The sequence below is a fragment of the Miniopterus natalensis genome, chromosome 11, assembly GCF_054644295.1.
Source record: "Miniopterus natalensis isolate mMinNat1 chromosome 11, mMinNat1.hap1, whole genome shotgun sequence".
Taxonomy (NCBI): domain Eukaryota; kingdom Metazoa; phylum Chordata; class Mammalia; order Chiroptera; family Miniopteridae; genus Miniopterus; species Miniopterus natalensis.
In genome coordinates this window covers 50,192,309-50,208,434 of record NC_142091.1, presented here as the reverse complement: position 1 = coordinate 50,208,434, position 16,126 = coordinate 50,192,309, and the positions used below count along the sequence as shown (strand labels likewise).

Below are 16,126 nucleotides of genomic sequence, written 5' to 3'. Positions count from 1 at the left end.
TCCTACAAAGCTTCCCTGTGTGGGGTCAAATGTATAATGGTTTTTAATTTATATAAATGGATGCACCAAGATTTCTCTGAGTCTACGTATGTTAGGTTACTAATGTTCTAATTGTACAGACTACTTTATAGATTGTAAAGGGCTTTCGCATGCATTATTTCAGTATCATAAAGATTTGGAGTGGGAAGAAGGGCAGATATTCTTGCCCTATTCTAGAAATAAGGAAATGAATGATTAATGTGTTGAGTAGCTAATAAATGGTAAGCTGAAGTAAAAATTTACATCACTTGGTACCTACTTCAGTGAACTTTCTATTCTTCCGTATTGCCATTCAACATGGTAAACATGGTGTCCAGGTAGAGTAGTTGGGTGTAATGGGACCCTCTGTTTGAGATAACCTGTATTACAAACTTACCTGATTAGAACTGGGTAAACTCATTGGCCTGTGCTTTACTTGACTATTGTTAGTCTTCAAGATGTGAGTTGGTTCTTTCAGGACAGGAATTTTCACTTTAGGAGGAGCATGCATTTGTGTGTGTGTGTGTGTGTGTGTGTGTGTGTGAGAGAGAGAGAGAGAGAGAGAGAGAGAGAGAGAGAGAGAGAGAGAGAGAGAGAGAGAGAGATTAAAAGAGAAGAGGTTTTAAAAGGTGGTACAGTATAATACAGCATATTCCTTTGCCCCAAATAGTTTATCAAATAAGTTAATATTCTCTTGCATGATTTATTTCATCAGAATGTTTACATTTCACTGATTCATTGCCTGACCATGTCAATAGCAACAAGAAAGTATATTTCTATTTTTATAGTGCTTGAAAATTGTCAGATTTTGATTTTTTTCTTATAGTTTCATAATAACCATTTTTTTGTAAAAGTCTTTTATTATAGAAAAATTTCAAAATTACACAAAAGTAGAGAATATAATGAGCTCTTAATGCACCTATCATTTAACTTCAAAAATTATCAATATTTGCTCTTCTTACTTCATCTATCCCACCACTTTTTTGCCTTGATTAAAGTTTAATTTAAAAAATGTGAATAATGAAGGAAGTCAAACATACAGAAAATAATAAAATAGACACTAATTTTCTGCTGCTACTGTTTAATAGATATGAATATTCTTCATTTGCATTCTTTGTATCAAAGATGAGCATAAGGTTGCGATAATTTAAAGATGGAAAATAGGGATGAGGCACAGGAAGTAGAATGAATACGGTAAGAGCATTTTTGTAATTCCTTAGAATATGCCTGCTAGCATTGTTTTTTATAAGGCAGTAATCTACATAACAATTCACATGGCCCAAAATGCTTCATTGAACATATTGACTATCGTATTAGAGACAGGAATATCTTAGTTAAGGCAGTTTGACCTGCAGCTTGGTTTATGAGTTTGTCCTGGAGTATTTCTGTCATTGATAAGCACTCGCAGGTTCTTGCTCTCAGGTGTACCTGTTGGGAAGTCATGGGCAGTTCATAAAATGTCATCAGGCTTTTGTTGTTATTGCTTAGCCACAAGGCTACACTGATAGCAGACGCTTTTATCTAGCACCTTATTATGAAAATTACAGTGGACTCTGGAAGTCCAGAAGGGGCATTCTTTTGTTAGAGAAGGAAATCCTCTTTCAGTAGCACTAAATAAGACAATGACTGGAAGTTCAGTTTATTTTTAAACAAACAAACAAACAAACCTATGATTTAAGCTATATTTCAAGAAGCTCACTTTCTTAAATTTGTCAGTATTTTTATCTTGGAATAATACATCTTACCATTTTATAAAACATAATACAGAAAACAATTTATAATGCTATTTTTCTACATCATAATTTTGGTTGCTTGGATAAATTAAATAATGCAAATGAATATTATTTGCTGAGCATTCATCGGAAAAGCCATTCGTTTTCATACCTATTGAAAATGTTTACAAAAATTTTAGGCAATTTTCTTGCCATAGCAGATTAGTATAAGTAATATAATCAATAAATTTGTATTGATTCATGATCAGGCAACATCTCAGAGGTATCACTGAGTCTTTGTGATCATCAGATGATATAATATGATGGAATGTATAGAAAACTGGGTGGATTGTTCATTCATTAATTCATTCACTCATTCATTCACCTATCTTTATCGAGCTCCTGTGGTGTGCCAGGTACAGTGCCAGGCACTGGAAAGTTAACACCCTGGACATTTTTTATTTTTAAATTTCTTATTGATCAATTAGCTTTTTTACAATTACTCTTTCCTCTGAGTTTAATGCAAAAAAAAAGTAGTCAATTAGATTTATGTTTGGTGTGATCCAATTAACTGAGATTTTAAAGTCATTTTTTCCTTATATTTGATGAAAGAAAACTGGAACGTTTGGTTTATTTATGGCCCAGTTAGCTTCACTGAACTGCACCTACCCTTCCAAATAAACCTTGAAATTGCCTGTGCCATATAACAAGTCATAATTTATAATAAAATTTAGAGTTGAAGTATATGCTATGTGCTTTAAAAATATACGTTAAATATGTGCAAATGATCATAAATGCGAAGAAGTAAGAAGATGTTTAGAATTTAGGACCCGTGTTTCATCATTACTGAAAAAATAATTCAGAATGTTCAACACATTAAATGAGCACAGTGAGAGGCACATTGGACAGAGATTGGAATAAAGTACGGCTTGACTGGAAGAGACTCGCAGGGAAGCAGTGGAGAGTAGGTTTGCTACGGATGCGGGCAGACTGACAGACATAGACTGTTACAGCGGCTGTGCTTCCCCTGCCATAGCGCTGGGAGCACACTTTCGTATTTGCCTCATTATGTGCCTGTGTTTGCCACTAAACTGAAGCTCAGCTGGGTGGGCACCTTATTTGTTTAATTCACCTTCTCTCTAGAGCCTAGCACATTGACTGAGACAGAGGAGGTGATCAATAAATATCTGTTGGGTGAGTGAATGTGAAGAGTTATATTAATATAAAATAGTAAGTTCTATGATAGAAACCTGAATAAGGAGAGAATAGAATAAAGAGTGGAAAGGAACTAAAGCATCTTCTTTGAAGTGTATAAGTTTGAAAATATTTATCTAGATATAGCTAAACTAGTTTTATTTTTATTCTGTCAAACACTCTTTTAGCAGATATTTGGCCTATTGATTTGATGATGACATTTGCAAATTATGAAATAATTCCCAAAGCAATAAAAACTAAATTATGTTCAGTAGCAAATAACCTAAATTCTATGAAAATTAATAATCCATGCACTATGAATATAGTAACTCTGTTAATTAGATTATTTGATTAGCTCAAACAGCTGATCTCTACTACAATAGATACCAGAGGCAATTTGGTAGACTTGAGAGGGTATCTGTAGTCTTAGGTAACTGGATTAACTTTTTAGGGTTGAAAATAACACTTTTTCGTTTAGGAAGAAAAACATATTCTGCCTTACTATTAAGCATAAGCACATTATTTAAATATCAGTATTAGAAACTATGCATAATTATAATCTGAACTTGGTCTTTTATATTTTTCAGACGATCTTATCTTTCTTTCAAAATGTCAGATATTTTAGTTATTTTAAACTATAGCTGTTTAATAGAGAATTACAGGGATCTAGGGAACTTTATTTTAGTAAATGAAATTATAGAACATTATTACCATTGAGTGAAGTATTTTTTTGTCATGCAAAATAGTGCTGGAAAATAGGGTAACTGTAATCATTCTTATTATAGTTATATGTTTGCTTATGTCACTTACTTGAAGGGATTTCTTATACTGTTAGTGCTAATAGCATAAGGTCAAAATAAAAGAATATTTCAAAGAACTTTTATTAGCTTTAATTGAATTAAAATTAAAGCCTCAAAAATTATCTTTTAAGCATTTTTAGAAAGAATCTTCTTATGTTAATGTTGTGTATTTTTGTATGTGTGTGTTTATTGTGGTTTAAAGAAAATCATCTTCTGATAAACTATCTAGACATACCCTATGTAGGATAATTAATTGTTTCACCTTTTAAGCAATTATTTTGTGAACTTCCATTGTGCAACACAAAATCATATACTTTTTGTTACAAAATCATTCAAGAATCTCATCCAATATTTTTAATGTTTTATTTCTGTTTTAATATTTTAAATTTATTTTTAAAAAGTAATTTGCCACATTTTCTTGTTTATGAATTATTTATAGTGAAAATTGCCTATTTCTTACATGCGTACCATTTGAGTCATCTATTTCCTGAATTTTGGGTTGCATATTGCCATTCAGTTGATACGAACTGAATGGTATTGAAGTAAAAGTCTTTCTATATTCGGCATTGACCCTTAGCAAAGTTATATATAAAGATTCATGGATCTGTCACAGGTTTTGCTCTCTGTGTATATGTATTCTAATAAAAACCCCTAGTAAATTTTGATTTCACATTTTAATATGGATGATTTAAAAATTTGTATTGTAATTTTGCCAAAATATTAGGCAAATATGTGTGTGCTTGTGTATAATTAGACTTCAGGTAGTGAGGGCACTAATTTTAGGAAGGTGGCTTAAAATTACCCTTGATTTTTATAGCTGATTAACTGATAATGAATTATCAAAAGGTGTCCTTTTTTGATGTACACATATTTGTGGATTGTTATTTAGTCTGATTTTCCTTAAATAATCTCCAAATTCATACTCTTTCTTTGCTATTGTCTAAGTAATAATTAAAAGGAATATGACAATAATGAATTATTTATATATTTAAAAAAATTTCAAATAGACTTTAAAACCTGCTCAGGATGAAAAGTTCTTAGATACAGAAATATGTGCTTTAACTGCTAATTTAAAGAAAGAGTTTATGATATTCTTACCTGCTGGTCTTATACATGATTTTTAAGAGTTGGATTTTATTATAAAACAAATTATTTATAATTTTATTATAATTATTTTAAAACAATTTATACTATTTAATTAAAAATTAACATTACAGATTCAAACTTTTTATCTAGCATTGGATAAGTCTTATGATGCCTAATGATGACAGTTTTTGGTGACTTGCATTTGTTGGTTTGACTTCCTACAAAGTTTCTCCTTTCTTAAAATAGTACCACAATGAAGCAATTAATTGAAAACAGTTTCTAAGTAAATGAACATATTGGTGATAAATTTTGGCAAAAAAACCATTGCATTAAAACTGGAATATTAAGTTTTTTATCTTGGCCCTGGCTAGTGTGGCTCCACTTGTTGGAGTGCTGTCCTGCGCTCCGAAGGGTCTCGAGTTCGATTCTAGTCAGGGCACAAAGCCGGCTTGCAGTTTCCATCCTGGAGCCCGGCCTGTGCAGAGGTGCCTGATCCATGTTTTCTCTTCTCCCTCTTCCTTCCTTTCTCTCTAAAAATCAACAAAAACATATCCTCAGGTGAGGATTTAAAAAAACATTTTTTTAAAAAACAAAAAGAAAAGTTTTTTTTCTTGCAAAACTGATGTTTAGGAGAGCAGCCATTTTAAAATAAGGGTATCAAGGAAGAAATTATAGCTGATGAAATTGGCAGTGTTACTTTCCCTATTCAAGAAAATCTTGTGTTAATCTCCACTGCACGATCATTTCATATTTATTGTTTCAGTAGTTTTACTTGTAAACATATTTTTAAAATAAACTATCTTAATTCTAGAAAATCAGTCAGTTCATTGGTGTGAAGTGAGTCAAATGAATATCTGTACATATTCTTTCCAATAAAGACTGAAGGCATGGTTTCTGATCATTTTGTCAAATGCAGATGTTTTTCATCCTTTTATCAAACTCAGTAAAAGATTGCTTGATTGTTTCTTTTCACTTCACTGGAAGGGATAGATGTGAGGTATTTAATTTGGGTTTCATGACTATATATTTTATTGTGAAATGGCTATATAAAAAAGCATTGCTGCTACAAATATTAGTTGAGAGTCATGAGCTCTACGGCATCCTAAATTATTTTTTTCTTGCACTACTGTGCCTAATTGTATCCCTGTTTTTTCCAAATCTGTAGTGTCTTTTTAGTATAAGGGGATACATCATAACATATATCATAACATATGTATGTTATTTTTATATTTGTATGTGCATATAATTCAGTAAAAATATACATGAAAGTATCATGATTTGTTTTTGAATCTCAAGATTGTAATTTTTGTTGTATGATCTTGAATCCTTTGTAATATTGTTATGTTATCACCTACCTGACACCATTAACTAAAACATTAAAAGAAAGTTAAGCCCGGCCGGGCGTGGCTCACCGGTTGAGCATCGACCTAGGATCCAGGCGATTGGGGTTCGATTCCCGGTCAGGGCACATGCCCGGGTTGCGGGTTGCAGCCAATCAATGACTCTCTCATCATTGATGTTTCTAGCTCTCTCTCTCTCCCTCTCCCTTCCTCTCTCTGAAATCAATAAAGATATATTTAAAAAAAAAAGAAAGTTAAGTAAGATAAAGTATTGAAATGCACTTGTCTGACTTACATATGATAGCAACAGATATTAGTATGGTAGCTGTGTGTTTGGTATAGTTACCACCTATGGTAACTATAAAACATGTTTATCTATTAAATATATTTTTTATTGATGATTGAGAGCTAGTAAAATGTTACTGGGTTTGGGGTTTTTGTTTTCATCAATTCCATCATTTTTGAGAACTTTAATTTTGTTTCTGAGAAACACAGTAAGAAAAAGTCACATACATTGATATCAATATGAATAGTATACAAAAATATAAGTATGTCTGTGTATGTGAAAAGATTGCTCTATCTTGTAGGAAAAGGATACTCAAAACTTTCATACCACTATGTCATGTGTTTTTCATTCAAATCTGCAGGTAAATAAACATAAAAAAGCTTCCTTTACATAGTAGTTCTACTTTGTTACATAGAGAGAGAAAGCACACAGGCAAGTTAGCAATTGAACACATAGAACAGAAAGCAATTTGAAAAGTTATGACTTATGAACATTTGGCATCTTGGATCTAATTTTTTTTTTTTACAAGAGGTTTATACTGTTGGTGTTAAAGTTTTAGACTTGACTTCTCCTGGTATTTGGAAACTTCTTTGAAAGATTAGCTATAGAACAAATAGAAGACCTCTCTTTGACTTTTACTTAATGGCAGCTACAGGAATATTACCCTCTTCCTACTATTCTATTCTGTTGAGAGTTGATATTTCAGATTGTAGGGACCATCTAAATCAATGATAATTGAACTGACTTGTGATAATACCAGAGTACATTTTGTTCTTACTAAAAATGGGTTTGGTTTCTGTCAATATGCAGTATTTGTATGACAGAAGGAAGGCATTTAAGGGAAAGGAATTTATTGAAGTATGTAATTGAGTTCGTTCTTATAAGCAATTATGAATATATGCATGTTTTATAGTTACACACATAGCTATACAACAGACATGCCTCCTTGTTTTTAAAATTTCGTGTCCAGTACATAATGAAATCACTGTACAAGGTAAATGATTCCCTTTAACTTCTGGTACGATCAGTCGCTTGGGTGAGAAAGTAGCTCTTGGTCTATAGGGAGACACAGCAATTTCATTTGGATTGGGTTTTAAGCAAGTCATTGTTTTGCTTGAAAAATGTGAAATCGGTGAACAGGCTTGTTCTTTTTGTAGAGCATTACAATAGCACACGGAAGCTCATGAGTGCTTCTGACAGATGTGTTGGCGGTTTGCCACAAGGAGAAGGGTGCGGCCCTGACTGACAACTTGCAATTATATTATGATGAATGGTTCTGATGTGTGTTCAAGAGAAAACCACTTTCTAGAAAGTGAAAGTCATACATACGGTTCCTATAAAAAAATCAGCTCAAATAAAGTATCATAGCTTTCCTTTTATTTTAGCATTTTGGTGGGCTAACCAATTTGAGTGCTGCTCCTTTTACAGAGGTCTCTGTTTTTGATAAATGAAAGACCAAATCCAAAATTTTTGTGGGGAAAACTAATTTGATACCGTTTTTGGCATCAAAATTACTTTACATTTTTTACAAAACTGACATCTCAAAGAACTCTCTAATGCTTACACAAATGCTTAAAATATAGACACATGTCCATAGTGTGGCCAATAGGATTACTGGAGTCAAGCATTCAAAAGGGAACTGCTCTTTTTTGATCAAGTCACTTCTCCTTCATAGATTTTGTTGTTTGTTTTAACAGTGAAAAACAATGTATCCAAACAGCCATGGAGGGACCGAAGCTTTGGATAATTTTGAAATTGTCTTCACCCTTTTCTGATTTAAGTTATCTTAAGAAAAATCTGAATTTGGTATCAGATGTAGATTTTTCAAGAGTTGGTATGCCTCATCAGTATAGAATTTCATTACTCAGTGATGAAGCTATAATGCATAAAATATGTATTGACTAAACTGGAATTTTTATCTTCATAAATTAAGGAAAAAATGACTGATTTCCAAAAGCTAAATCAAATAAAAATGGAAAATTAGGTTTTTAATGTATTTTATTGCATAATACTTAAATTGTGAAATTCATAACTAACTTTCGGCATGTAGACATAGCATATATCTTATCTGAAATATTGTTATTTTAAAATGTAAGTTTTTATCTGATTCTCTGAGGAACCCAAAGCATGATATTTTTGCAGTTAAGCAGGGCACACCTATTAAAGATATTTAGTAAGCAACATTGTAATTATGAAGATGAAATTCAAATACATGCTGTAATATTTAGCATTTGAAGGAATATAACTATAATAGCCAAAGTCTTCAGAAATAATCACATAGAAGTAAGGCACTAAATAATATTATTTAAAAAAAATAATCTAAAATCTGGAGAGAGAAGGATTACTGAGTTACCCTAAATTTTTCAAACTTATTAGATCATTTTGTTTTGTATATGTTAATTTAAAACAGGTCATATAAAACTTTGAAATAATCCAGAAACAAGTTTTGAATGACTTTTGGTCTCCAATTACAGCATCCAGTTTTTGTCCTTTGGACTTGTTTTTCTCAAATCCCCTTTGTGACATTTAAGGTGTGTCAACTGTGGTATTTTAATAGCAGGACATTTTCATTGTTACTGAAGTAAATGAAATCTTTAATAGTGATAGAGTGGTAACGTAGAAACTGCAGCATTCTGGCGTAAGAATCGGGAGTCCTGCAGTTTCCTTGTGGATAGAACTTTGTAAAGAAAACAAAGCCATTCACATAGGTGGTTTAGTGTTTTGCCTCAGTCCACAGGAGTCTTCCTGCGCTTCCTTTCCCCTCCACGGTGTTGTCATCCTTTACCCTTCAACCCTGTATGCAGAAGAGCAGGAGCATGAAGTATCGGTCAACTCGTGGTTTCTGTTTGGGTTTCTCTTTTTGGAGCCCTTGGAGTTTTCTTTACCTGCTCAGATTTAGGCCTGTATTCTAGCTTTATTTGACAATATATAAGAATTTGCTGTCATTGAGGGCTTGAGCCTTTTCTGATAAAGTGGTTTGTAGTTTTAATCTTCATTCCTGTCCAAGTTGTTTGTTTAAAACTCATTATTTTCATCTATAGGTTTTCTTTTACCACTTAGATTATCTAACCCCTCCCCTTTTCTCCCCTCTCCAAACTCTAAACTTGCTGTTGGTGTTTTGGGGCTCCCAATCTCTGTGCTTAATTTAGTTTTTACCTAGAAGAGAAGCATTCACCAGCCGTTTGCAGGTGCAAGTTAAGGCTTGTTCGGAATCTTGGCATCTGAGCTCTGAGCTCTGAGTAATATCTTCTAGTTGTATGTAGTTTTGATCAGGTAAAGTGTGCAGTTGTGGGTGGAAAGTAGATTGTATTGTTTTATGTTTGTACCATAGGTCATAATTATTGTAGTGTTTATAGGATAATAAACTCATTAGGTAATTATGTCTCGTTGAGGTATTTGAAACATTATTTGTTTTTAACTTGGAAACCCTCAGGTAGGTAATAATTAGATTTCACTTGGAATAGTTTATTTAAAAGGAAGTTAACTGGAATAAAAAAATGAAAAATAAACTGTATATTTTCTTTTTAAAATATTTTTATTTCTGACATTTAAAAAATAAACTAGGCAGAACAGTCCTAGAAAAAGTGGTGAGCTCATCTTTCCTCTTAAATGACTGAGGTGAGGTGAGTGAAACCTTTGTAATATTTGGGTAAAATTTGCCTTCACTGTTCATCGTTGATTCTGTCATTTTTTCGACTGATGTTGGTGAAGTACTTTCTGTTACACAGACACATGAGGAACTCTGTTTTTTTTTATACATGATCTCATTTAGTAGATATAGATAGTATAATTGTCCTTACTTTACAAATGATAAAATTGACTTAATGAAGGTCACAAAGTAAATAATTGACAGAACCCATATTTGCCACCATGTTGAATACCTCCAAACCCAAGGTGATGAACCAGCATGCTGTATAGAAAACTATGAGGAAAATTGGCTGTCAAGCGAGGGTTCCACATCTCTCTTCCCCCAGCAGAGGAGGAAAGGAAGATAACTCAGTGTGAGGTCTTCTTTTCCCACTCGTGATCTAAAGACTTGGAGCCTTTGAGGCAGTTACTGCTTGCAGCTGAGGGATGGATGGAAGGTAGGTAGCCTAAGAACAGAATTCAGCTTTAGTTAAGTACTTATGGAAGTTTCCAGACTTAAGCAGGGCAATTTTTCCCTTTTGTCCTATTGGCCTCTTTGTGGAAGATGCTGTTCACATAGTGTCTTTGTCAGCTTGGGCTGCTATGACAAAATATCATAGACTGGGGAGTTTAACAGAGATTTCTTTCTCACAGTCCTGGAGGTTGGGAAGTCCAAGCTTGAGATGCCCACTGATTCAGTTCCTGCTGAGAGCTCTCTTCTTGGCTCACAGATGTCTACCTTCTCCTTTTGTCCTTACGGGGTGTGGAGAGAGGGCTGGGGGACAGAGGGAGAGAAAGAGAGAGGGAGGGAGGGAAGAGAGAGGGAGGGAGGGAAGAGGGAGGGAGGGAGGGAGTGAGGGAGGGAGGGAGGGAGGGAGGGAGGGAAGAGAGGGGGAGGAGAAACTCTTTGGTGTTCTTTTTTAAGGACACTAATCCCATCTAGAGGGTCCCAAACTCATGACCTCATCTATACCTAATTAACTCCCAAAGGACCCATCTTCAAATACTGTGACATTGGGATTAGGACTTTAATATATTTATTTCGGAGGAACATATTTCAGTCCATGGCACATAGTCTGCTCATAGCCTTAGGTGCCTTGCCTTAGAGCGAGGATTCTGTAGTAAAAGTGATTGACATTTAGTTTCTCCCGTAAAGTGTTGCTAGACATGATGAACATTTATAGCTCAGATTAAACTATCTTTTTCTAGGCAACCACTCTGTGTAAAAACTAAGTGTTTCTCAAATGTTATCTCTTTCAGATTTTGCAACAAATGAGGAAATTGAGGCTGTTATGCTTCAGGTGGCGTAACTATTTAAAGTGGTGAAACTTATATTAGGAATGCTTTAAGCTGCCAGTATCAAACGAAACAAAATATCTAACCCGCCTTAGTTTAAAGAAATAGGTGTTTAATTTTTGCACATAACAAGAAACTTGAATGTAGTTTTTGGTGTTGGTATAGGTGGGTAACAATGTTAGCACTTGACATGTATCCCTGCAATTCTTCTGGCCTTCCTTTCATCATGGCAGCTCCACATTCTGAGAGAGGAGCAGATGATGGTGCATGGCAGAGCATTATTCCATGTGTACCTCTTTTTAAAAAATCAAAGTGGGAAAATCTTTCCCGGAAACCCCATAGCAGGCTCATGGTGTAGAACTAGATCACATGGCCAGTGACCCTATGTGTAAAGGAGACTAGCAAAGCAAATGTTTTGCTTCAGCAGCCTCTCTAGTCAAAAGTAGGTGGAGAAGGGGGCTGTGGGTGGCTTTTGGGTTGCCAAGCAACAGTCTGTTTTATGACTACAATTCTAGCTTAGTTCTTTTGATTAATCTTGCTTGCCAGAATCTTTAACTTTGCTGAGGGAGGACTTATATTTTTGAAAACGTGAGGAGTCATATTTTTGTTTCCTCTCAGAATTTTGAATGACTTTCAGAAAATATTAGAAAAAAGTTTAGTAAACATCAATTTAGTAGTTAAGAGCGCAGGCTCTGGACTCAGATTGCCTGGGTTGGAAACCCATTTCTACTACATATAAGCTGTCTCACTCTGGGGAAGTCCTCCTCCCTCCTTCCCTTCCCTTCCCTTCCCTTCCCTTCCCTTCCCTTCCCTTCCCTTCCCTTCCCTTCCCTTCCCTTCCCTTCCCTTCCCTTCCCTTCCCTTCCCTTCCCTTCCCTTCCCTTCCCTTCCCTTCCCTTCCCTTCCCTTCCCTTCCCTTCCCTTCCCTTCCCTTCCCTTCCCTTCCCTTCCCTTCCCTTCCCTTCCCTCCCCTCCCCTCCCCTCCCCTCCCCTCCCCTCCCCTCCCCTCCCCTCCCCTCCCCTCCCCTCCCCTCCCCTCCCCTCCCCTCCCCTCCCCTCCCCTCCCCTCCCCTCCCCTCCCCTCCCCTCCCCTCCCCTCCCCTCCCCTCCCCTCCCCTCCCCTCCCCTCCCCTCCCCTCCCCTCCCCCCCTCACCTCACCTCCCCCCCCCCTCACCTCACCTCACCTCCCTCCCTCCCTTCCTTCCTTCCTTCCTTTTTTTTAGCATTTAATATTATTTTGTATTGGTTTCAGGTGTACAGCATAGTGGTTAGACAATTATATAGTTTGCAAAGTATTCCCCCTGATATTTCCAGTACCCAACTGGCACCATACATAGTAATTACAATATTAGTGACTATATTTTCTATGCTGTACTTTACATTCCCATGACTGTGTTTCTCAATCCCTTCACCTTTTTCACCCAGTCCACCAACTGCCCCCTGCCCTACCTTGCCCCTCTGGCAACCATCAGTCTGCTCTCTGTATCTATAAGTCTGTTTCTGTTTTTTTTTCTTTTTCTTTTAAATATTGTTCTTTAGATTCTACATGTAAATGAAATTATGTGGTATTTGTTTTACTCTGTCTGACTTATTTTACTTAGTACATTACCCTCTAGGTCCATCCATGCTGTTGCAAATGGTAAGATTTTGTTCTTTTTTATGGCTGAGTAATATTCCACTGTATATATGTGCCACAGCTTTTTTATTGGGTAGTTTCTAAATTTCACTGGACTCATCCTACAGACTTGTCTATATTGATGGAATTCTTTCATTTAAAGCTCTTATTTCAATGTATAGAATATAATGTCAAGTGCTACCCGTATTAAGTACTACATAACTGTTAGTTGTTATTACCACTGTGGGTAGAAATAGAATAAAAGTCTACCACAAGACTGCAAGTAGGCATGAAATAGAATATGAATCCATTTTTATTTTTTACTATGTCTCAGAGAGTATTTACTGCCTGCTGTGAGGAAAGCCAAGACAATGCACAAAATGATTTCAAGTGATAACAAGAAACTTGATAAATTTTCAAAGAAAGCAAAATATACATATTTCTTGTCCTTGCATAGGTTACTACCCTTTCTCCAACCCTGCTACTGTCTCTGGCTGCCCTTGCTGAGATATCCCATTCTCTCAATTACTTTTGCCTCCATTCTCCTCATCAAATAGGCTTTTTATATAAGTGATCTTAGGTAATAGGAGGGAAAAGATCTAATTATTTGATTAAAATAATTCATAATACAATGTTAATGATCAGTTGACTTAAGGTATTTTGCTCCAAAGTTGAACTTGTGAATTGCAAAGAATACTTACTGTGTGTAATATTAAGGCTAAAAAAACAGGGAGAGAATGGTATAATGAGTCCTCATGTCCCCATACTTAGATTCTAGAATTTTCAAGGTTTTGTCACTCTGTATCTGTTAATTTTTTCTTGCTTTTCCTTTATTTTTTTCTGAAGTAATAGGAAGATTTTGAAAGTAAGATTTACAGCTTTCCAGTGCCCCTGGCCTAACCTGCCATTGTACTCTCACACTTCCATGCCACAAGAGGGGCTGGTAATTTGTCACTGAGAGCTGAAAGGTCTAATAATTGATTCAGGGGCAATGACTTAGTTCAGGTTTTTGCCTACTGTCCATGGGTTAGCTGTTTAAAAATACTGAGGAGTAAAAAAGTCCAGGCGCGACCTGTGCAGTATCACTTTGCATGCTGAAGATGAACCTGTTTGGGCAGCATAATGAATAGAGCATCTTGAATCTTATCGTTGTTTTAAAGTTAAATTCAGGAAATTGCAAAGAAGGGAATAATCATTTATATTTTTCCACCCAGAATTAAACATGGGTAATCTCTTGGCATATTTGCTTCAGTTTATAAAAAAAATAGCTGTATGTTTTTATTAAAATACATATCTTTTTGAGGGAGAAATTAATGTTGAAAAATATAAAAATAAAAAATAGAAAGATTAGTACCACTACCTATAAATTACCATAATTAATATTAGATAGGTATCATTCTTACACATTTATACAAATAAGACAGATGAGTAAGTTGCATATGAATTAATGGACAGATTGAAAGACTTGTGTAAATAAACTGATGAACAAAATAGATTCAGTGACATAGAAGCATGAACAGACTGATGACTCTCAGAGGGAAGGTGGGGGTGGGTGGGTCGGGAGACATTAACCAAAGAATTTATATACATGTATACATAACCCATGGACACAGACAATAGTGTCGTGAAGGCCTGGGCTGGGGAGTAGGTGCGGGGTGGAAGAGGTCAATGGGGAAAAAAGGAAAAAAGGGGGCATCTGTAATATTTTGAATGATAAAAAAAAAAGACTTTTGTAAAAATGAGGTTAGATTATTGATGCTATTGTAAATAGAAATGGATGCATTTTAATTTACTTGATTCTAATATACAAAATAGAAAAGGAACTAGAACTAAAGGAGCTTCTGAATCCCAAATAAATGTTTATTTTCAGCATTAGAGATATTTGCTAAAATATTTCCCTTAAGGTTTAAAAGTGGGGGAAGACATGAAAAATTAAGAGGTTTTCCTCATTATGTGTTTATTTTAAAAGCTACATATTTATTTTTAAAAGGAAACAGTTGAATTCATGCTTCTAAAGATAAGGGCATTATATACTCTTATACTTTCTCCCAGATCTCCACCACTGACTTCAAATTTTTTGTTAGTTATTTTGCTACTTTTGCATTGTCAAAGTTTATAGCATTTACATTGTTTTGTAACTAAATGTAACTAAAATTCCCACAGTTGTTTAGTGTTTATTCTATAGGTATATGAATGCAATCAATACTAGTTATTTTACCACAGCTTTTCTTTTTCTTTATTTCACTTTCTCTCTTAATTGAGTGAATTTCATTTATGAGAAGCTCCTCTCCCAATCTCAAGAAAGGCTTAGGGGTGTAGTATTCTCAAAATTCTATCCCAATTGAGTGTCCCTGCTTTTCACCTTCATATGTGAATGACACGTTTCCTTAGTATAATATTCTTTCTCATACTTTCATATCTCCAAGATTATGGATCTATTTCCCCTTTGTTGGTTCTTTGCTTTTTCTGTTTGGAAATCTGAGAAACTTATTTCTCAGGGGTGAGAAGAGAGTGGAGTAGAAGTGGGAAGAACTCAGCTAAGGGACTGTGTAGCTTTTATTTGGGGGCTGGGCTGTCTTTTCGGATATTTCATGACTTGCCTTATATCATCGCTCAATCCATCTAATTGGGAATAGGGTCAGGGTTTACCATTCATTCAGGAGGATATGTTTTGGGCCATTCCCTAAGTTTGTTGTGTCACCTAGAATCTTAACATCTGTCAGCCAGAAATGACCCTCTTGTTTACTTTATCTATTTCTTCTTAGTTTTCTTTGCCTCAACACTTTAGGCTGATGATGAAAAAGATAATAAAACTCATTCAGGTTGCTTCTTTCCAGATTTGGGAATATTATTGACAATTCTTAGCATTTTGTTAACCACATCATCTCTGATTCTTACCTTGGTTGCGAGTTTTTTAAGATTTATTATATTTAGTTATTTTGCTTTTCTGGTATGGTTGCTGTTGGTTATTTATTTATTTTTGGCTGATTTTTAATTAGTTTTGCTCATTTAATTAGTAATTGGGAAAGAGAAAATTGTGAGCTAGTTTTGATATGCCTTCATAATCAGAAATATTTCCCTTCTAATTCTTTATGGGAAAGTATAATCCAGTACACCTAACATTTGCCAGTAACATTTTGACTTTAACCAT

The 16,126-nt window shown here is 34.9% G+C and overlaps 1 protein-coding gene across 25 annotated transcripts in view; it reads left to right on the top strand.

Moving 5' to 3' along the window:
• Positions 1-16,126, top strand: part of SOX6 (SRY-box transcription factor 6) — a 514,047-nt gene that overhangs the window by 257,483 nt on the left and 240,438 nt on the right. The window contains exon 7 of one of the 25 annotated variants that reach the window (XM_087821755.1): positions 2,874-2,924. The exons of the other annotated variants lie outside the window; for them this stretch is intronic. Coding sequence (XP_087677881.1) covers positions 2,874-2,924 — 51 coding nt within the window. The remainder of the gene's footprint in view (positions 1-2,873; positions 2,925-16,126) is intronic. 25 annotated transcript variants of the gene reach the window in all.